The 24,448-nt window shown below is 27.4% G+C and overlaps 1 protein-coding gene across 5 annotated transcripts in view; it reads left to right on the top strand.

Annotated features, from left to right (window-relative positions):
* LOC107449056 (immunomodulatory peroxidase) overlaps positions 1–24,448 on the top strand; it is a 57,431-nt gene that overhangs the window by 19,695 nt on the left and 13,288 nt on the right. The window contains exons 1-8 of one of the 5 annotated variants that reach the window (XM_016064465.3): positions 5,168–5,309; positions 6,362–6,474; positions 12,092–12,203; positions 13,837–14,036; positions 16,045–16,221; positions 18,284–18,445; positions 19,355–19,456; positions 24,248–24,355. In XM_016064465.3, the coding sequence (XP_015919951.1) occupies positions 5,305–5,309; positions 6,362–6,474; positions 12,092–12,203; positions 13,837–14,036; positions 16,045–16,221; positions 18,284–18,445; positions 19,355–19,456; positions 24,248–24,355 (979 nt within the window). In that variant the 5' untranslated portion in view covers positions 5,168–5,304. Of the gene's footprint in view, positions 1–5,167; positions 5,310–5,335; positions 5,617–6,361; positions 6,475–12,091; positions 12,204–13,836; positions 14,037–16,044; positions 16,222–18,283; positions 18,446–19,354; positions 19,457–24,247; positions 24,356–24,448 lie in introns of those variants that run through there. The other 4 variants (XM_016064469.4, XM_016064467.3, XM_071184528.1 and 1 more) reach the window with 4 other exon arrangements.

The raw sequence follows: 24,448 nt of genomic DNA, 5'->3' as shown, positions 1-24,448 counted from the left end.
AAGAGTAAGAAATAATTCAAGTATATTTTGAAGAATAACTTATAAAAAAGTATCTCATTGAATAGTAGAGTCATTGAACTTTATCACATATTGCAACAGAATTGCGACTTAAAAGTTATCTTTCGAAGTTTAAGACTGAGATAAAAAGTTTATAATTATTGAGTTAAGAGTTTAAGGAAAAGTAAAAAAAGAGTGGTTTTAGATTTTTTTTTTTTTTTTTTGAATTTCTTCGTAAATTAGAAATTAGTTACATTGCAGAGTGATTCTTACATTTTATAAACTGTATTAGCTCTACTAATACTAGTCATATTTGCTCTAGTCGTATTTGTAAGCTGTATAAGCTCTATTTTTTAGATAAAATCCTCTTTTTTCACCTTTTTCTTATTATTTTTATTTCGCATTTTGAAATACCACTTTAAGACATTAATCATATTTGTAAACTTATTATCAACACTATTTATAAGATAAAAACCTCCTTTTTTCACTTTATCTCCTCCTCAACTCTTTTTCCGATAATCCACTTGAAAACTTAAGTCATATTTGCAAACTATACCAGCTCTATTTTTTGGATAAAATCCTCTTTTTTTTCTTCAAATCTGTAAATCAAATTTTTTTTGATTTAGTTACAGAATCTTTGGCAGCTGTTTTCAACAAATAATTATCTGTTGTTAAGAATATTTTAAGAACCAGTTTTGTCAAAGAAATGAGATTACCTCGAAGCTTAAATTTTACACTACTATGATTCTGAAAAATTTAAGGGGGATGCAAAAAGGCAAATATCTTAGGTGTTTGAAAAGTTTTTTTAAAAAAAATTGCGGACTTTTCCATACTTTTTATCCTGATTTTTCCATATATCAAATTCTTCAAAATTAACAAATAATCATCAGTTCTGGTACATTTTATGATCTTAAACAATGTAGGGGTGAAATAATTCTTCGAAAGCTTTTTATTTTTAAATAATGTGGTGGATCTTCCCTTAATATTTGGTAGTTTTTTAGAAGCAGGATATGAAGTCACTGGTTGGGAATAGATAAAATATAATCTAACACTTCTGCACAATGGTTAAAGCTTACTCACACGCTTTTACTTTCAAAAAAATTTAGAGAGAGATTGAGCGATTTCACTTGACATTCCTCACGTTCAAGTATGAATTTTCTGTGCATGCTCTTTGGAGAACCGAGATTGATTTGCAGTAACTGCGCCACGCAGAACATGCGAACATGAACGTGCGTGAGAGACCTCTTTAGAAAAATAAAAGCTTTTTAGATGATAAAATAAAAAAAATTATTGAAAAAAAAGGCTGCACTTCTATTTGTGAAAAACTTTGTTGAAAATTGAGAGTTATTTTTATTATAAACTAATTTTTATCCAAAAGCCTTATAGAAACTCCGAAGAATGATTTGAAAATATAACAAATATTTCAATATTTAATAACAGCCAGTATCTATTTAAGATAAAATTAAAAGTAATCAATTCATATAATAGGATTTTATGAATTGATATGAGTATTTAATTCTCATCCATAAACTAGTTTATGAATATAAACTAGTTTATATCTTATCTAGTTTATATCGTACTATACTTATACATAAATATAAGTATAGTACGTTACAAACAGTTTTGTAACGAAGTTTATACATCATAGATTTTTCTTCAACGCAAATAAATGTTATCAATATTCTTAAAAAAATAGGGATGTTATAAATAATCTTCATTAATTTAATGTAGTTAAATAAATAAGATAAATTTTCATTAATTAAATATAGCTACAATTAATCGATAGTTAATAAAGTTAATCTAAATCTAATAAAATTAATCTATAATTAATATAAAAATAATAAAATTATCCGAAAAATTGCTTAATTTTAATTTTCAAATAAATGTACGGAAATTAATATACTAATGGAATTGACATACTAGGCAGAAATTAGGCACATTTCTTTATTCGTGAAAAAACTTCATTAAAGAATTTATCAATATTTTCATGAAAAACTAACTTATTTTTTAAAAAAGTATTTAGGAATTCGAGGAATGCGTTGAAAACATAATAAATATTTCGATATTCAGTATCCACCAATATTTATTTAAAATAATTTTAAAAGTAGTCAATGAATATTTAATAATCATTGATAAACTAGTTTGTAACAGCTTCAGTACGTCACAAAATGCTTTTTAACATAATATATTCATAGAATTTCCTTGAAAATGAATAAATTTAATCCACATTCTAAAAAAAACTAGGATATTTTAATTAATCTTCATTATTTTAACAAAGATATAATTAGTAAAATCTTTGTTAATTTAATGTAATTTTAATTAAAAATTATCCGAAAAATTACTTAATTTTAATTTTCAATGAAAAGAACATAAAATTGATTTAATAACGGAGTGGCCATATTAAGCAGAAATACAATAAGAATTCATTTAAATAAATAAGGAAAATTACAGATATATTTGTTTTAATTATATAATAGATGCAAATTTTAGTTTTTTGTGCTTAATTCTATTTTTTATTGATTTCTTATGGAATAGGTTACTCTTTCTTTTATGCACTTGAATTTTTATTTTCAAATATACCGTTTTAGAAAACGAACAATACCGGTTGAAATAAACTTTCTTTTGTGGCTATTAACCCAAATGTTTTGACATTGACATAGAGAAAATATTCGAAATGGTGAAGGTTTGATGTAAAGAGTTTCGATAACTTCGTACCATTTTGATAAGAACACACAATAGCTCTTGCTACATTTTTTCTGCTGGTTTCTGAAGGACATTAATTCTTCGTAAATTAAAAACTTATTTTTACGAATAAATGGCCATTAAGAACCGTAAGTGACTCCTATAACTCCATTTAATTCAGGTCACTAGAAAAATTTAATAGCTTAATTTCACCTTTTCTCAGGTTTTTATGATTTCCCTCAGAAGAAAGACCATAGTTTCAAAGTTGTAATAAATTATGCTTAATGGGTAACTCTTATAGTCTATTTCCAAAAAAAAATTATTAAAAAAATTGATGCAATTAGAAAAAACTTTCGAAACAATAGTATATTAATAAATAAGACTGAAATAGGCTTAAAATCTAGTATTCTCAAATGAAGCTAGTAAGTTAACTACAGAGCTCCTTGTTCAGATTATATGTTTTTATTTTAATTTCCAGTACTTATTTCTATTCCTTTCATCAATTCTTTAAAATTATTAATTTTAATAATCAGAATTTTAACAACTATAATTTTATTAAAATTTTTAAGTTAACCATTACTTCAAAAAAATTATTAATCACGCTAAACTTAATTTACCTAAAACTATTGATTTTAATTAATATAATTTCAGTAAAAATATTTATTTTATATAATACGCTAATTAGTTTCTCTAAATTTTTCTCTTATTATTATTAGTATTAGTTTATTAGTATATAATAGTGTCAACTTTTTAAATATGTCATAATATAAACTCTCTTCTCGAATAATTTCTTGAAATTATTAATTTCAATAATCATAATTTCTTTATAGTTATAATTTTATAATTACTAAAATTATAAATTTTTAGGTTCATAACTTCACTAATATATTATTCTATATAATCTAGATGATTATTCTATGTAATCTATATTTAAAGAACAAACTGGTATTATAATAGAAATTTTTTTCGACAGGAATTAATTAAATAAACTCTACGATTAATTAATATAGGAAATCGCATTAGAATAGAATACGATTATTACCTTAATATTACTTAATAAAATAGGCACATTTAGAGCTAAATGTAGCAGTAAATTTAAATTTTTAAATTTTTTTTTATAAATGTTGAAATTTAATTGAATTGAGTTAAAAGATAAATATTGAGATACTTTTTTCATAAAACTACCGAAGCAAATTCTAAAAATAACTTTATTAAAATCACTTCCTGGTAACTTTAACTTTTGGACAATTTTTACTAACTTTTTAATTGAAAAGAATTTATTTTAACTAAGCTAATTATTAAATTTAATTTAAATTTCTAATTTAAAATGAGATTAAAATAAATTAATAAGAATTAAAATGAAAATGAATTTAATTAAAAAGCAAATTTCTTTCAAACTATGCTAATAAAAACTAAAAGTTAATTTTATTCAAGGCACTTTATGACCACTTTAACTTTATTTAAATAAATATTTAATAAATTTTAGCTTATTTTGAACTTAGCGAAATTTAGCATATTTCAAACTTAGCAATTTAATTTAAAATTTATAAAGAGCTAAATTGGAAATTGAAATTTAGCTTCCGATTTAAAATAAAATTGAAATAAATTAATACAAATTGAAATTTAATATAATTAAATTAAAAGCAAAAATAAACTGAATTTCCGTTTCATTAAAACTATGCAAACAAAGACCAAAAATAATTTTATCCAAGACACATTCTGTTCTATAAAATATATTTTCAACTAAATTTACTAAGTTTTAGCACATTTTAAATTAATGAAATTTTATACTAAGTTGGACTTTAAACTAAAATTAAATTCAAAATTTGAAGTTAAAATTACATCTAAATTTAAATTTACATTAGGAATTGAAATTAAGTTTAAAACTCAAAATTAAAATTAAGTTTTAGAGTGAAAATTAAAACTAAAATTAAATTTAAAACTTAAAGTAAATTTAAAATTGGAAAGACATTTAAATTTATAAAAAAAATTTAAATAAAGTAATAAATTTTTTTTTATTTAATTTATTTTAACTTAATTAAAAAGCAAAAGGAAACTAAATTTTTATTCAAGTAATTATCCAAGTAATGTTCTGCTCATGAAAATATATTTTCAACCAACTTCACTAAATTTTAGCATATTTTAAATTAAATACAATATAATTTAACTTTAAAAAAGGATGGGTTCAAAATTGAAATTAAAATCAAAATTTAAACTTAAAATTACATACAAATTTTAAATTAAAATTAAGTTTAAAACTCAAATTTAAAATCAAGTGTAAAACCCAAAATTAATATCAAAATTTAAATTTAAAATAAATTTAAAACTTCAAATAAAGTAAATTTGAAACTGGAATGAAATTTAAATTCAAAAATAAAATTGAAACGAAGTAATAAAAATTGAAATTATGTTTAATTTAATTAAAATCAAAAAGAAACCTAAGTTTCATTTAATTAAAACTACAGACACAAAGACTAACGAAAATTTTACTGCCGGCACGTGTCGCTCATTTTAATTTCATATTCATTTCCATAAATCCATCTGTTTGAATTTTTCCTCGTCTCACTTTCAACATTAAGAAACAACATGTGCTGTAAATAAGTTTGAATCATAATTTTCATTTCTATGTTGTAAGTACGCATTATTATTCAGATTTATTCTAGAAGTTTCGATTGCTCAATATGGATTGCTTTAACAAACTTTTAAGCCCGCATATAAATTCAGTTTGACTTATTTAATTAAATTCTTCGTGATCTTGCGCGTTTTAATTATTTTACGTTTAAATTTATACTTTAAATCTACAATTTGCATGCCTTCCAAATAGCTTGATTTTGTAGTATTTCATACCTTAAATTAATCTCCTTATAAGAACTCTTTGCTTTTAATAAGAACTTATTGCGCATTAAAGAAATTATTGATTATTAAGTTCATTTAAATGTGATTTTAATTTCAACTTTATAGTCATTTTTGTGGTTGATAATGTTGTTTTTAAAACATCATTTGATATTATTCTTATCTTGGAATTACTAAATTTTTTTGAGTACTTCAAATATAATGTATTATAGTTTTAACGTTTCCTAGAAAGAATATGCCTTTCGTAAAAAATTTTGAAGGCTGAAATATATATATATTTAAATTTTTTTTAAATATTTTAAACTTTCTTTATATTATAAATTTCAAATAAATGGTGAATTGAAGGCCAGAATAATGACTATCCTTTCTTCGGTGAAATGAAAATTTATTTAAAATAAGGGTCACCCTGGCCTTAATTAGTTAATAAAATACATTTTTGAAGTAAATGAGAAAAATCAAACTTACAGATTTAATCAACCGTTAAGTTTAGTCGTTGACTATTGTACCAAAATTTCTAACAAGTCACTTAAACTTTCACTTTAAATCTTTAAATCTTCGAATGTGTGACATACATTTGAAAACTGAGTATAAAATTTATTTAGTAGCTTTAAGCGAATATCAAATTAATTTTTACAGAATTAATTTTTGTTAACTATTTTATTTTGTTTCTTTATTTTACATTATTTTCTCTATTTTGGAATTTAATATATATTCTGAAAAAAATAAATTTCTAAATAATTCATATATTTATTTTAATTGCTTGCCAGACTCAAACAGTAAAAATGTTTTTTTAGCCTTTCATTTATTTCTTTATTTATATATTTTTCAGGATTCAAATTGTTATCTTATTTCTATGTTTTTTCTACAAAATTCACTGCCAAAGTACAATATGGAATGTAAGAGGAAAAACTATGTATCAACCACAAAGGCTGCATAGCTCAGGTATGAATTTATATATCATTTATTACAAATACTTAAACAGAGTATTTTTATACTATAGGTACAATGAACTTTGAGAGATGCGATTTCGGCATGTTTTTCAGACCTCTTTTTTTCTAAAACTGTATGAATTATTTTGAAATCCTCATACTGTTGCATGAGGATCAGAAAGCATAATTATATATATATATATATATATATATATATATATATATATATATATATATATATATATATATATATATATATATATATATATATATATATATATATATATATATATATATATATATATATATATATATATATATATATATACATTACAAAATTTGAAGAAAATTTTTTAAATTAGCAAATTAAAGAAAAAGCTGCGTTTTTACATAGTTATAATTATAATTTGCTTTAAATTAGCTGGTGTTTAGCACGAAAAGGCTCTCGATATTATATTTCCATATTGTTCTTACTTTTTTATTGCATGTATTCTGTCTACTATCATTTACTTTTATTTAAATTTAATTTACTGACAGAAGGCTTTCAGCATTTTTAGCAGCTTTTGCGACCACACTCACCTAATGGGAAAAAAAGATATTTGTTTTGTTGTCAGCTTTTTGTGTCCCAAATAATTCATTTACTCACAAGTGCACTGTTAGAAATTTCTTGGAAAAATGGTTAAATGACTATTTATTTAATTGTTATTTTACTATATTCAAATAAAACAATCAAATAACCATAAATAAGACGGCAACTGTTAACTATAACAAAAGCCATTCATCAACTGCTTTCAGATAATACGGTTAAACAATCAGAATTTTATCGCACCAACTGAGCCAACCTAATGAAGCCACTTACTTTATTGCAACTACGTACATATTACAGACGAGAGGGCCATAGTTTGTCTAAGCTAAGAACTCCTCCCGCCACAAAGTCTGAGGCCGTCTAGGGCTATGTAAACAAGAATGGGGACATTTTAGGGAGGGTAGCTTCACTCTAGGCCTAACGCAAGAGACCGAAGAAAGAGGTTCATTTTCTCTCGCCGATCAGAGCCGAAACCTCTCCAAAACAGTGACCCCGCACCCCTACATGAAATAGTCATACCTCGTTACCATAGTCACCGCCACAGGTCCAGACGAATGTCTGGGGGAGTTCTTATTTTTGACAAACTATACTTTGTCAGTCAGTCTTATAACTGACAAAACAGGGAGAGGATCGAGTCCCAAAGTAGATACTACAATATTTCCTCCATTCCCTTCACCCCATGAAGAGTTTCCCGTGTCATATACATTCAGGCACATAACGTTCTAAATACCAAAAGATTATTTTTTCTTAAAATAAAGTTTTGAAAAGACAAATATCAGTGTGAAGATTTTAGTATCAATTATTTTCGTCACGTTGAGATTTCGTTATCTTTGTCCTCCATAACAAAATTTTAAACCCAATACTTTCGCTCTCAGTCTCAAAATTTCAAAAATAATGCTTCATCACCAATATCAAGGATTCATTGCAAAATCCTTTATCATCGACATCAAGATTAGATTCCAATATCATATTTTGCTCATCAACATCAGGATTTCAATAGCAATGTCGTAGTCTTCAGTATCAAGATTTCAATATCTTCTTCATCTCTATCTGCATCACGTGAAATCAGTATCAAAATCTCTGTTGTCGGTATCAAAATTGAGTAGAAAGTGAATTTATTTTGAACAAAAAATTAACTCTAGCTTTAAAGTTAATGTAAAACATTATAATCCTTTTGTGCAACAAACTTTTTTTTTTTTGCAGATTATGTTGGCCTATTTGTTCCTACTTTAAATTCAGTCGGACACATAATGTTCTGAATAAAAAAGGATTAATTTTTGTTAAGTTAGAGTTTTAAAAAATACAAATCCAGTACGAAGATTTCAGATTTGATTCTCGTCTTCTCTTTATCAGTATCTTCAAAATTTATTTGTCTTTGTCCTTTATATTAATATTCTAATACCAATTTATTCACCATCTGTATCAATATTTCAAAATCAATACTTCTTCACCAATATCAAGATATTTCAACATCAATATCTTCACCACCAACATCAAGATTTCAATATCAATATTTTAGTCATCATTATCAAGATTCCAATAGCAATGTCTCAGTCCTCAGTATCGAGATCTTGATATCTTTGTCATCACTAACTACATCACGCGAAATCATAATCAAGATCTCTGTAATCGGTATCAAAATTGATTTGAAAGTTAATACATTTTGAACAAACTAAATAACCGTAGATTTGAAGATAATAATTGCAAAGTTATAAAACCCTTTTGTATAACCAAATTTGCTTGCAAATAATGAAAAAAAATAAAGTTAGTTTCAAAGCCGATTATAAAAACTATCTATTTAGAATATTCTATTTCATAGTAATAGCTGCACATGTAGCAATATACGATTACTTCGTGGCCACTGTGCAAATGGAAAGTTAAAGGTTACACATGATTATTGAGATAAGGAGAAAATTGGCTAAAAAAATGAGATTGTTGCGTGTTTTAACAAATCTAAAAGAACAATAAGTTGTAATTCAAAATGGGTCAACCTAGAATTCTTAATTCGAAAACAAAAAACTCATGCTTAATCTTTAAATTCAAAATGATTCTTTAACATCTGCAAATTCATCTTACACTAACGACGATTGTATTCGTAAACAATATGATAACTTATTACATCACAGCAAATCTGAAATTTAGGTACATATTTAAATTTATATATTGCGAACGTGAATTGTTAAAAGGTTTAGGTTAAAACGTGATCACCACCACATTTTGAATATTTTAAATTATAAGAATGATTTTAAAAAACAGTTATAGAAGCTATTTATTATCGATATTATGGTTCATGGAAACTCATGGTCAGAACTTAAATTCAAAATTATTTCTTTTAATCTGAAAACTTATCTTACAATGAGGGTTGTATTCTGAAACAATATAAGTCATTAAATCAAAGCAAATGTGCAATTTACGTGCATATTTAATGCATATATAACAAGCGTGAGTTGTAAAATGCTTTATTTCAAACTTGCACAAAACTATTTTAATTTATATTTAAAAATATTTGATTATAAAACAATTCAGTAAACTATTTTTTAAATATTAGTATAATTTATAAATTCATGTAATATTTTAATAATAATATTAACATATAAATTAATGAACATTTTATAATTATAAGAATGTTTTAAAAAATATTTTAGAGGCAAACAATTATAAAGAATTTTTTTTAAAAAAAAGGAAATACAATTAATCTGCTTAAGGAGAGGATTCTTATGATTCTTGATAATCAATGAAATAAAAGATGGAAATGTTATAACTTTTCATTCTATTTATCAGATTTTAAAATATAAATACATAAGTTTCGAAATTGAAACTGTATCAGTTCATTTCAGAACTTGAACAGCTCTCAGAACCAAGATTGTCAGATTTTGTGATCTTCGTCCTAAGAATTTATTAAATATTCAATTTAATTTTGAAAAATAAATAAAGATTTCATAATGGCTGAAATAATACGGAAACCTTAAATTACAAACACAGACTCAGTTGATTCGTATCGAAACATATGTGTAGCATTTAGAGTTAGCAAAAATGTAACTAGAAACGCTATGATTAGAGTTGGGCAAAAATGCGTAAAGAATGCGTAATAGGATAGTAAATAATAAACAACTTGAATGTGAAAATCAGGTATTTTATCATAATTTTAATTGGGATCGTTTGGTTGGAATATGAAATCATGTTTAACTGCTACAAGCAGTCATGTACTATGTGCGAAATTCCAGATCAAATTACAATAAAAAGTACTGGCTTTCTTAGTGCCGGTACTTTTTGCCGATTATTACCGGAAAATGTCATAGAACAAAAAATTTGACATACCGCAATTCTCACAGAAATAATTGCAGTAAAATCATTGAATCACGGTAGATAAATGTTACCGTAAAAATTACGGTATAATATTTGACGGTGGAATTGATTTTATGGCTGATGCACCGAAAGTGCCGGTACTTTATACCGTAATTTGACCTGGAATTTTTTAAAGTGTAATAGTAATTGCATTGACTCGTCATTGAAATACATAAGTTGCATATTTGATGCCATGAATGCCCAATCTTCTCTGCCTCAGGAGAAATAAGTTACTTCGGAAAATATTCGAAATTCAGTTTTTATTCAGTCATTTATATCATTAGTTCGCTTTTATACTAGAAAAATGTTAACATCCAACAGTGAATGTATTGAAAGCAAACAAATAAAGTAAAAGATGTTCGTTTGCATTATTTTCCTATTATAATCAATGCCATAACTGAATGTCAACAATTATCTGTAAAAGTGAGAAATAATGATAGTTAAATTAAAATATTTTTATACCACGTCTTCACTCTGTAAAATATTCTGGATCAAATTACGGCATAAAGTACCGGCACTTTAAGACCATCATCCGTAAAATCCATTTCACCGTTAAATACTATACCGTAATTTTGCCATCAATATTTATTTATTTAGAATGATTCAGTGATTTTTCGATAATTTTTACTGCAAAAATTATAATACGTAAATCAGATTTTTTGTTCCGTAACATGTTCCAGTAAAAATTGATTTCACGGTAAAGATGTATCGGCACTCTGAGTACAGGTATTTTTAATCGTAGTTTGATTCGGAATTTTTACAGTGTTTCAGTGAATGCTGAATATCGACATTTGACGGAACATAAGGATTAATAAATAATTCATATCGCAAGTCTTAATTTAGACTAAACTTACATTTTGAAAGTACTTAGTGTAATTTCTATCACTGCTTATGTTTAAATTATCATCTCTAATCTCGATTGATTCCTTGTATAAGATTATCGTAATTGCTTACAATCATGACTGCTTGTAATCACGATTACAAGAGTTATTAGTAAAGGTAAATTATGATTACTTGAAATCACGAAAGCAAATTATTATTTAATATGCTGTAAGCAACTATAGCAAATTACAAAATAAGGTAGATTCAGAACGCTTCATATACAAAACCTAACAAAAATAGACTATTTTATTCCAAATTCGTCTCAGATTTTAAAAAAAATCTCTTTTTATAAACTTATATGAAAATTAAAATAACTTTTGTGACGTAAACTACCTATAATAAAGCAAACACCGATTGATTCAGTTGACGAAAATACCTATTTCAATTATTTAGATTTTGTTCTTGTTTAGAAAATTATAACTTAGCTAAAAAATAAGATTGTTACCTATGATTTATGTCTCCAAACTTACACAAACTCAAACTTACAAACTGTTACAAACTTACGATAACAATATGATTTTCATCAAAACCCAGCTCAATTTAAATTTTAACTTTTGTTTAAAAATTTATGTAAAAATAAATGAATTTACGATTAAAATTATAAGAAAATTCTATAATACGCTTTTTCTGAAAAAAATTCTTAAAAAACAATTACCCAAAGATAAAATACCGAAATGAAATGTGTGTTTAATGGATTCTTTTGAAAAATATCAGAAAACAAAATTAGCGGTCAGTTTCTGAAATTAAGCGTCTATTATTTCGTACATATAAAATACCATTATGTAATTGTATATTTTAATTTCTTTGAATATTGTAGAATATCCAAGAAGCCATATTTACCCTAGAGGTAGTGATGAGCTTGCAGAAAATTCATATTATTATCAGCCTGTATATGGGCCTCAGCGTCAGAATGATGCTTGCAGTATGAAGTAAGTATCTCTCTGTAGCCATATATATTTATTTTTTCACTGTTAATATGTTCCCAGCATAGAATTAACATCGAATAATTGCTTGGTATTTTTCAATTAAGAATATTAAATGTAAAAAGAACAACGTTTTATGAGCTGTTTTTAAGAGAACGGTCGTTTTAAGTTAATAAAGCAGAAAATTCATATCGTCTTCCATCAACTTTTAGCATCAGAATATTGCAATATGAAGTTAGTATCTCACTGTAACATTATACAAATATTTCCTTCAAATCACATGTGTGCAATGCATGGAATTTCCGAAACATATTTAAATATTTGCTTGGTTCCTATCGATTTAGAACATATTAAATGTTTAAAAAGAAGGTTTTATAGTTTATTTTTATGAAAACCGTTGTTTTACATGTGTGAAATTTAAATTTCTTATCATTATCAACCACTATCTATTTGCCTCAGCGTCAGAAGGAAGCATGCAGTATAAAGTGAACAGCCATATATTTATATTTTTTCAATTTTAATAAATGCAGAGCATAGAATTACCGAAACACATTCGAATACTTGATTGGTTTCCTTTGACAATAACTGTAAAAAAGGAGGGAAATGTTTTATACGTTATTCTTAAGAAAACCGCCATTTTAAGCTCATAAAACGGATGATTCATATCATTATTTACATGTGTGAAGGCCTCAGCGTCAGAAAGATTGCAGTATGAAATAAATAGCTAAGTGTAGCCATATGTTATTATTTTGTCAATTTCAATAGTTTCAGAACATAGAATTATCGAAACATACTCGAATACCTGTTTGGCTACTTTCGACAATAAATGTAAAATAAAAAGGGTAAATAGTTCTATAGGTTATTTTTAAGAAAACAGCCATTTTAAATTCGTAAAATGGATTATTTACCTGTATATGGGCCTCAGCGTCAGAATGATTGCAGTGTAAAGCATTTTCTGATTTAACCATTTGTTATTACTTTATAAACTTTAATAAGCTCAAAACATAGAACTACCGAAACATATTCGAATACTTGCAAGTTTTACTCGTTTTTTTTCTTTTTTTACTGATTAAAAACCGAAAGCCTCCATTTTAAGTTTATTAAACGAAAATTTTATATCATTATCCACCTTTATAAAAGCCTCAACGTCGGAAAGATAGTAATACATAGTAAATATCTCAGCGTAGCTATATGTAACTATTTTATTAATTTCAATAGGTTTAGAATATAAAATTAAAAAGGAGTTTCTTGTTATTAAAACAGTCGTTTTAGCTGTGAATAAAACTCATAAATAAAAATTAAAAGATAATAAAGTCATTTTTCTTTCTTAAATTAATACATTTTAAAAGACACTTTCAGCCCCCCTAAAAATATGGGCAAGACATAAAGCATACCTAAAGCAATCTCATGACTGTTTGTGAGTTAATGACTTTTTTATGAATCTTATGCTCGAAATTTTAGAATCATTCTAAAAAGTATTTTTCGCCCCCCAAAGATGATATTAAGATTTCGATATTGTTTTCGTATTAATCTAGATTAAATAATAATTTACGAACAATAAGTTAGTAACGCTAGTGATATGTTTTTCAAGATATATAAAATAATATAAAAATATTCTTTTCTTTATTTGATTTTTCAGAGCATCGATATTGGATGAGCGAGCGATCGATGCAACACGAGAATCCATAAGACAGTGTACACAAGACCACGATTCTTGCTATTATGCGAAACACAGTAAATATCGCGCCATCGATGGCAGCTGTAACAATATCAAAAATCCCGAATGGGGAAAATCAGAAGGATGTTTACAAAGAATTTTACCATTTGATTATGCCGATAGTAAGTACATATTTAAGATAATTTTTCCCCTAACAAGACTCTTAAATCCTAAGTACTTTTTAGTATTTCAAAAAGCAACAAATTCTCAAAAATGCAACAATTCGATCAAAACTTTGACTTTCCAAACTATTGCATGAACCTACAAAAATTCAATCTTCTATATGTTATGCTATCATTTCACTTACAAATATTTTGTTTTATTTAGTTAAAAAGCATTATGTTTTATTTAACTTACAACTCGGCGCTGAAATTATTATTTTGAACATAGTTCAAAATGATCGGGGTTTTTTTAATACTTTTTTTTATAACCGACGTTGAGCAGCCGACCCAATTTCCTGGGTTTACGGCTACTAATGTTCAACTCCGTAGCCATGTAGTCTTGAACCCAATCCAGAAGACAAGGGAACTCCTGGATCAAGTATAGGGAGAAATTTTGCCTTCGCGTAGGACTTTTTGATAGAACTAACCCGCATTTGCGTTAGATGGAGAAGAAGACAACGAGAACCTCCCACGGTTAGCCTGACGGCAAAGAGACTCTAACCTATGATCAGTCTGCCACTGAGGATATTTTACGTCAGCACTGTTGTCGGTGCAAGCCGGATGCGGAATTTGTATCGACCAGCCGTTGCTGAGATTCGAAGCCGGTTCACCTCATTGGAAGGAGAACGCTCTATCTCCTGAGCTACCACGGCTCAAAATGATCGTTTAAAAAAATCGAACGTTTAAATAAATGGATGTAGCTCAGAAGGTGTGCATAGGAAAATAAACAAAACTTGATACAACAGCATGTGAAAAAATCAAAACGCGTGTTAAAGAAATTTAATTTAACGGTGTATGAAAAAATAGACGTTTATGAAAATGCGAATTTAAGAAAATAAAGGAGACTTGAAGTAATCCTTGGAATAAATTGACCAATCGTTATTTGCGGGTTTGGCAAAACAATGGATCTAGCTATAAATGCAAGTAAAAGAAACTTGGCATATCAGAAAATGTTGCATACCAAATAAATATGAAAATGCACATAATTTTATTTCATTTTATTTTATATATTTAAACACTTCGGGCAATCATTACTTAAATCACTTACGGATCACCACTTACGGAAAATTATCTCATAAAATAGTTGTAACAATATTTGAAACTGAATCAAATGCTTTGTCTCTCATTTTAAAAAAAAAGAAAGAAACACGCATTTCTAACTATGGTTATTTTCTTTAATTTAAAGCACGAAAAACAACTACATTACCATTTACTACACTGAAGAAAATTCCGGATCAAATTATGGTATTGAATACCGAAACTTTGGGTGCATCATCATGTATAAACGTAAAATCCATTTTAACCATAATTTTAACTGTAACTTTAATTCTTATGTAATCAACCGTAATTTTAATTTTTATGCAATTTTATGTAATTAGGGGGATTTAGTGATTTTGAAGTAATTATTACTGGAAAAAAAATCAGATTTCTTTATTCCCGAAAAAATAGATTTTATAGTAAATACTACTGGCACCCTGAGTGCCGGTACTTTGTACCGTAATTTTTCTCAATTTAAGAGAAATATTTTAATGCATGATGCATGCTTTCTTACTTTTTTTGAAAAGTATTAATTTTATCACACAAAAGGTGTTATGACATGTCTAATGAACAATATAATTAAGTATAAAAGAAACAAAAAGAAAGCAAAAAATGATGAATAGAGGGTGATTTTTTTTATTTATTTTTTTATTTGTGTCCTTTCCGAATTTCGGAATTGGAATTTATGTGTTTTAGTTTATGTGCTTTGAAGCAGTAAGAGTTTTAAATAGCTTCATAAAAAAATTTACAAGTTGTTAAAAACTGGTAAGCTGACATATACCCATTTTTTCCCTACGTTATACCCACATGTAAAGCGTTTTACAGCAACTCAGCATTATGTGTATAGATTTTAATTACTTGTATGGACATGAAAATCTACTGTATGAATCTACTATATCCACTTTATTAATAAATACATTTTTTTCCACAGGAATTTCAAAGCCTAGGGTATCTTGTACTGGAAATCCACTGCCAAATCCTCGATTAGTATCAAATGTCTTTCATCAACAAAAACACTCCAAAAAGGATGATCTTACCACAGCCTTCATGGAGTGGGGACAGATGTTGGCACATGATTTATCTTTGAATGATGTTTTCAAGACTCCAGGTAATGTTTCATTGATTTTTTTTTATTTTTACTGTCATCGCTCACGTGAGCTAATTTCCCGATGTCTCAAAAAGTTACCAAAATTCTTACTAAGCCATTTTTCATATTATATCTTTTCTCATAACTCAAAAAGTTTTTCCAACAGGAGAAAAAGGAATTTCTTCTTATTTAGTTTTCAATAAAGAAAATTAATATTAAATTTTTTTTTAAATTTAATTTGTTTAATTAAAAAATTTTTTAGATATTTTTTACTGAGAAATAAAAAAAGTAATCTTAAGACTAGCAAATAAATCAAAGTTTTGAGGAAGAGAAATGTTTGAGATAAAATTTTTGAGCTGTAGAAAAAGGCAGGCTTAGCAAGTTTTGCGTTTCAACCATATTTTTATTTTTATTTTGTCAAAAAATTAAAAAAAATCTTCAAACTGCTTAATATTATTTTAGCTCAGTAGTTAATACCAGTCTTAAAATTAATACACATATGCATGTAGAAGTGGCATATTTATAAGGGCAAGCATTTAGGAGGATGGAGGCAATTGTAGCGAGTTCAAAAAAGTTTTAAAAAAAAAAGTTGTAATTGACGCAAATGTTAGGTATATGATCATTTTCAATGCAACAAACATACCTTTTTGAATCTAGGAGACAAAAAAAAAAAAAAAAAAAAAAAAAAAAAAGAATTTTTTTGAGAATTGGATATAAAAAAAAGTTTTTTTTCTAAACATTTCCATAAAGTATCTTTATAATATGAAAAAATAAACCTTAAAAAGCTTTTGTTCTTTTAATGTGAATTTATTCTAATTATTTATTATGTGTATTATTATTGTGTTTAACTATTGTGTTTTTTAAAATTTTTTCGTTCCTTTATTGTGAATTCTGTTTAGATTATTAAAATTTGAGAAAGAGTTATAGAACATTTGAATTATTTGCATTATTATTATTTTGCTCATTTAAAAAATGCATTTAATCCATTTTTAATTAAAATATAACACTGCGCACAAGTAAGCTGACCAGCGTCCACCCAAAAAAAAGAAGTAAAAAAAGAGGTAATAAATACTAAACGTATATTTCAAAACTCACTGATTTACATTCTCATTTTAATAACTGAAATCTTTCGCAGAGATTCTCTAACAGAAATATTCTTTTTAAATAATTGGAAATGTAAAGAGGTGAGATTTCAATTGTTCCTTTAGAAATTTGGCTGCAATTTTTTTAGTTTTTGGAGGAGACTGGTATAGTACAAAGCACTGAAATCCATCGTCTTAATAATGTTATTCAAAGGGACAGCTTCATCAAGTGATTAAAGAGATGGCGCTGCATGTTACAGAAATAAATATGGAATAAGACATTAAATACCTACATAGATAATTTTCCTTCCATTATTAAGCCAAAACTGTATTTTATGTACGAAACACTTTTTTTTTTCTAATGAAAGTAAGCAATTTCTTGAATTTCGATTCAATTGCAACGCATCCAAAACTCACTCTGAGATTAAAAACAAAAATATTTTAGTTACATTATGATTAAAAATGAAAATTAAATCAGTAAATTTAAAGTTGCAGAAAGCGACATCTATGTAAAAGTTTTGAAATAAAAACAAATCATGTAATTGGTTTGTGATATTCGAAATATAATAAAGCAAATAACTACGTGGTTTACTTTGGTATTTTACTTGTTAAGAAATTTAATATTTTTATATGAAGGAAGTTTAATTGCTTGTTAGAGCGTCTTTTTCGTAAGTTTTACAAATAAAAATAATTATTTATGTCTTATTCTAAAAATCCAAAACTGTAAAAAAATTAAAATAAATTCCATTTTTTCAATAAACTTAATTTATTGATTGGTAATTAATTTATTGATGTTGGTACATTTTGATATTCAATTGATATTTTTGATAAGCTTTTTTTTTCTTTGTTGATTTATTGAAATAAAATTACGACTGATAAATTTTTAGAGAATACAAGTAATTTTTTTTTTTAACATTAACATTTAATTATTGTGATGAAGTAAATTTTTTTTAAACCTTAATAATGGCAAATTTAACAATGTTTTTTTGTTTCTGCTTTAGAATCAGGGTACAATCTTCCAATCCAATGCTGCAATCCAGGACCAGTCATCAATGACAGGTGTTTTTCATTGCCAGTCCCACCAGGCGATCCCTTTTACCCAAAATATGGAGTGACTTGCATTAGTTTTGCTCGAACTGTACCTTGTCCTGTTTGCAGAGCCGGTAAAGTATTTCTATATTTTTACCATGCCTTTCCCCCCCCCCATATCTCCCAGCCTTTTCAAATTTCATGAAATATTTATTAATTCTCTAATTCTTTTCTCAGTGGGAAAAAAATTTTAATCTTATTATTTAAAGTAGTCGCAGATAAAGGGAAATCAAATTTTATTATTCTAATTTTCTTTCTCTAGCTGTAAACACATTTGCCTAAGAATTCCTATCCAGAATATGTTTGTCACTTGTTCCCACAAAGAGGGGTATACTATTAATTTTAATTAGGCTAGGAAATAATGTAACCACTTATCATGCTAAGAAGCGATACGCGCTATTACTGTCCAAAAATACGTAAAAATGCTGAAATCCCGAAATTTGTTGGATAATTTGGGCCATTGCCTAGGCTTCGCTCTATCCTCTGCATGTCACTGTTCATGTATTATTAAGTTACTGTTGCAGGTTAAAATATTTTTCATGAACATTTCGTTCTCTAGCTGTAAACACATTAGCCTAAGAATTCTTATCCAGAATATGTTTGTCACTTGTTCCCGCAAAGAGGGGTATACTATTAATTTTAATTAGGCTAGGAAATAATGTAACCACTTATCATGCTAAGAAGCGATACGCGCTATTACTGTCCAAAAATACGTAAAAATGCTGAAATCCCGAAATTTGTTGGATAATTTGGGCCATTGCCTGGGCTTTGCTCTATCCTTTGCATGTCACTGTTCATGTGTTATTAAGTTACTGTTGCAGGTTAAAATATTTTTCATGAACATATTCCTGAACGAAAGTTAGTTATCATATTCCCACAAAAGATTCTATTTTTTCATAAAATGCAGTTTTTTTTTAATTAACGGATTTTTATAATTTTTTATTTATTTATTTTAAAATGTAACGATAATTGTCTTTTGGTAGGCCAACGAGTACACTGGAATCAAAACACCGGATACCATGATCTTTCCTTAGTATACGGAAGTACTCCTGATGAAGCTCAAAAACTTCGAAGTGGCGATAGAGGTTAGTAATAATCACATTCTTCAATTATTTGAGCAATAGAAAATTTTTTTGTTGTTTCTAATCCCCAAGAGGTCTATCTTAATTAGACCAATTCCATAAGTCCAAAAATGTCCAGGAAGTCTAAAAACAGATGAGGTTTTGAAAAAACCTCGTCGATCTTAAAATCGATACAGTTTAGAATATGCTCGGGCGAAGCCTGAGCAGTCCTACATTTAGTGCAAAGTCCAAAAGTCTTTTGCCCCTGAACATACGAGAGACACCTCAAGTGACCACTTGAATCAAAGCAAAGCGAAGCAGCAAAGCGAGATAAACAGCAAGATTAAACAGCGAGATTATCAGCAAAGCGAGATAAACAAGTCTGCTGGCTTCTAGGTCCCTCAAAAAGCAAGGCACTTCCAGGTCGTTTTCTGAAATACCAACTATGCGGAGGAGGAACCCTCCAGAGGTCCATAAAAGAATTTTTGCACTCTGCAAAGACCTCGTTGAAAGTGGAAGGTAAATCTGGCTGTAAAGGTTCCAAAGAAGCATCTTTAGCCAGTGAGTCCGCCATCTCGTTACCTTTGATTCCAACGTGTGATTGAATCCATTGGAAGTGTACTCCAAAGTCCGCTGAGAGCCTGGAGAGCATCCCCAAAATTGAAGCCGCAGCCCTGTCTCCAACATTCATCCAGTTGCTAAGGTGTTGGATTGAAGATTTGCTATCCGTCAGTATCCATATATGCTTAAAGTCAGGCTCAGCAATATTCTCAACATGTCTTAGGCCATTTTCAATCGCAATAAGCTCAGATCTGAAAAGCGAGCGAAATTCAGAATTTCTAAATTTGAGACTCATTGTGTACGAAAAATTTTTTTAAGAACATAATACACCAGAATTGTCAAAATTAGTTTAGTTTTTCACTAGTAGAAAAATATATTTAAATAAATTTTCACATTATTTCGATTAGCATTGAAAAATCACAGCCTATCAAAGAGTTAAATGCTTTATTTTCAAACTGCATGTCATTAAATTATGCTTTTCTTATTATTGTTTTGCTCATTTTTAAACGTATGTATATAAGTTATTTTCTGAGAAACATTGCGCATGATTTATTAAAGTTTATAAGAATGTTTATAAAGTAGATTAATTTTGAAGTTAATTTTTTTGGAGAAAATAATTTTTCATGATTTCTGATTATTTATAATTATTATGATAACAATTAAAATGATAATGAATAGCTAATATTAACGAAACAGATGAATCTACTTTAAGAGAGAGAAATTTATCTAATCTTATTTAATATCCTACAACAAAATTAACTCAATATTAAAAATTATTTTCATTGAAGGCAAACATTTTGTAAGCAGATAAATTCTTTTAAACGAATGATAAATGCTCTTGCATAAAGTAAACAATGCTCTGCTTGAGAAAAAAAATGTAGAACCTCAATTATCAGAACCTCCTTTATCCAAATATTAATATTAATAAGACATGGGTAAGTACTAATTTTTTATGGCATTAATTACAAACTTATAGCTGTATAAGTGATTATCTTTTATTTAAAAAAACAAAACTTTTAATATCAAATACAATTCAATCTTAAGAGGGGATGAAAATAATTAAGTAAAGATTTCATTGCTTTTAACATAATTTTCAGTTGATGAGTTAAATCTAATACAAGTTCAGAAATATTTGTTAAAAATTACATATTTAACAAGTTCTTAATATCGCCATTTCCAATTAGGTTATAAAAATAAAATATGTATACGGATTCGTATAGGATATAACTTATAAATCCATGTATTTATTACGGCTACATAACAAACTAAACAAGGCTCTCAACAAATCATTTTTCGTACTATTAAATCTTAGAATAATCTAGATACTTCAGACAACTCATGAGAAAATATTTTGGGAACCTAATTTAATTAAAAAAATTTTTTTAACTAAATTGCTTTTAAAAATCATGTCAATGAAATATTAAAAAAAAAAAAGAAAAGAATTATTAATCCTAACAATTTAACATTTTCAACATCAGTTCAAAAAGTAACTACCAGTTCAATCCTCAAATTGATGCGAATTTTGATGAGTCTGCAAATTAGTGATCCGCATATTGATCTGAGTTTGCAGATGAATAAAATTTTATATAAGTTCAAAAAGTAAACGATTCGTTCATAAGTTCGTACTTTTCAAACTGATACGAGTTGAACTGCTAGTGAAGTTGACAATTGGATTTGTTTTATCCTTGGCACGCAAATAGTAGTATTCTGGTGGCCAAGGTTTTATCTAAATAATGCGAGCTCGTATTCGGTTTGGCCGAAGAATAAATTTGAAATTAAAAATAGTGCTGCCATCTAGACGATAAATTTGTAAAGATTAATAAGTTATTATCCATTTGTTTTGGCGATTTTACTTTTTTTTTTTACACGTTTGAAATAAACTGATTCAAAATTAATTTGGTAATTTCAAAATGTATATATTCCAAGTACTAAATTTTGGTGAATACTAAGAGTAAAATATGAGATGCATTGATACAGACATATATCTGATGCATCAGGGTCGAATTCGAAATGTTTTTTTCTCGACAGGTCACTTTATTATTTTTAAATATTTTATTTTGTTACATAAATATTTTTTCTTACTTTTTAAATGTCAATGCAATTTTATGTGAATTTGATGAGTCTAGATACCTTGGTTTTGTTAAAGAAATCTGCAAGATTTAATTTACATTGTTTCATCCGTCTATTCATTATTAGCGCATTTGCGTATTTTAATTTCACCACACTGTTCCACTACCAAAAGAAGCTGGTTATGCAAGAAAAATATAATATCGTAGTGCAGATGGATTCATAAAGTTTTATAAAGGTTCCAGATAAATGCAAATGAATAAAATCAAGTTCAAAAATGAATAAAATCTACTAACGATACTGTCTTAGATCAGGGCCGGCTTATGCATGTCGCGGCCCCTAGGCAATGCTCGTCTCGGGCCCCCATCCCTATCGTCTTCTAACTTCCTAATATATTTTTTCGTTTGATTCGCAACTAAATCCGAGTTTGAAAAGGTTTTGTGTTTTCTTCAATTGTTCATTAAGCTTATTTTGTTGCTCTTGCCGCTTTTTACGTTTTTCTGAACCACTTTGGTGTTTTTTCTTTACGGGTACCTCCGACATTTTGTTCCTGAAAAAAATAATCTTTCGGTTTAAAACAGAAATGAAATTTTCACCTTAGCAGCTCAAACATATTGAATTTCCTGCTTAATAATAAACACCCAAACTAATAATATTTGATAACGTTGAAATTAAATAAAATATGTAAATAATTGAATAATAAAACGGCACTTCACATTTGTCAAGTCCTGTAACTTCAGTTTACACTACACGGATTTTTACTCGTCGTTTCACCGATTTTCTCGAAGCTCGAAGCACTTCTGCAGTCTTTATAAATAAATATCCAATACTTAGCTCTAAATTCGTAAGTTTTGAAATACAAACTGTAAAACTCTCTTTTCATTCACAGCCGTAAAACTCGCAAACAAATTGCACGAAGTGAAAATTCAACGATTACATTAAAAATGTTTCAATAATGTTGTCTATGACACAATACAACGTATGTATTTAGCGGATCGGGGAATTCCCCAGTCATGCGACGAAAGAACCAGTACTGCCAACCTTATTTTTACATACTTTTTGGTAGCTTGGCCATAGAATATACATACCTATGGTAGGTACCAGAACAGTAAGTGTGCATTTACAATGTTGAATTTTGCGCGTTTTTCAAGCGTGATGTGTTAAAAAAGCTGCTCTTGCTGTATAGTCATCTGATTAGTCGGCGTTAAAATTACCGCTATAAAATTGCTTGCGATTATATTACTGCGTTATATATGAACTAACTACCATAATATTAATATCTAATTTGGAATGCGTTCAGAAATGAAATACGGTCGATGTAATGTACAGAGCAAGACAATCGTCATTGAAATTTCGAATTAAATTTTTACTGTTTAAGAAACATTGTCAATTTTTTTCTCTGTAACACAGGGCCCCTGAACGTGGCGGGGCCCCTAGGCAGTTGCCTACAGTGCCTAATGGATAAAACGGCCCTGTCTTAGATGCTGCTTTGTTTGTGGTTTATTCAAAGAAGGCGTGCGGTCTTGTAGGGCAAAAGTGCTAGTGAATTAAAAAATTACAACAAATGTATTTGACAAAAATATATTAACTAAATGTTCATATTAAAAATAAGTGTAAATATGATGTAGCAATTTTATTAAAAAAAATAACTCGATTTTCAATGTTTATTGATTATAAAAGATTAACCTCTATAATCCTAATATTTCGATTATCTTTAATAGGCTAAATAATTACTTCGGGTGAACAAGATCAGAATACATTTTTATTTTTGATTGAGAAACAATATCTTGAAGATAAAATTTATTTTTCTTAAGCGTTTCTGTAAAATAACTATACCATACGCAAGAAATTAAACGAACTTAAAAAGAGTGAAATTTGTAATCAATTTATGTTTAAGATAAAATTTATTTAACGGTTATTACTTTTTATTTTCTGAAATATTTTTTCTGACAATAAATGTTTTCGGGGATGATTTTTTTTTAAAAAAATTATACAATGAGCAGAATTAATAAAATATTATTTGATTATTGATTAACATAAATTTTACAGATTGTGTAAACTGTACATTACTCTGAGACAAGTAACTCAGAAAAATGTTAATTTAAGTTTATACTAAAATGTTATTAAAAGAGTAATATGCATTAAATGATACTTATTTTGAAATTATCTAACGTTTATTTTTGTTAGGAATGTTGGATGTAGATTATACCCCTAAAGCGGGTCCAATACTCCCATCTGTGCCAATAGAAGACCTATGTGTGTCACCTCCAGGTCAAAGTGCATGTTTCAAAGCAGGTATGGTGTGGTTCATTTATTTATTAGAAAAAGCCAATCATTGAAATATTGTTCTCTGAGATTTCTAACTGTAATAGCAAATGCTTTTGGATA

The sequence above is a fragment of the Parasteatoda tepidariorum genome, chromosome 10 (genome assembly GCF_982258835.1).
Source record: "Parasteatoda tepidariorum strain Cologne lab strain chromosome 10, Ptep-v5.0, whole genome shotgun sequence".
Taxonomy (NCBI): Eukaryota; Metazoa; Arthropoda; class Arachnida; order Araneae; family Theridiidae; genus Parasteatoda; species Parasteatoda tepidariorum.
This window is presented reverse-complemented; position numbering and strand designations above follow the sequence as displayed.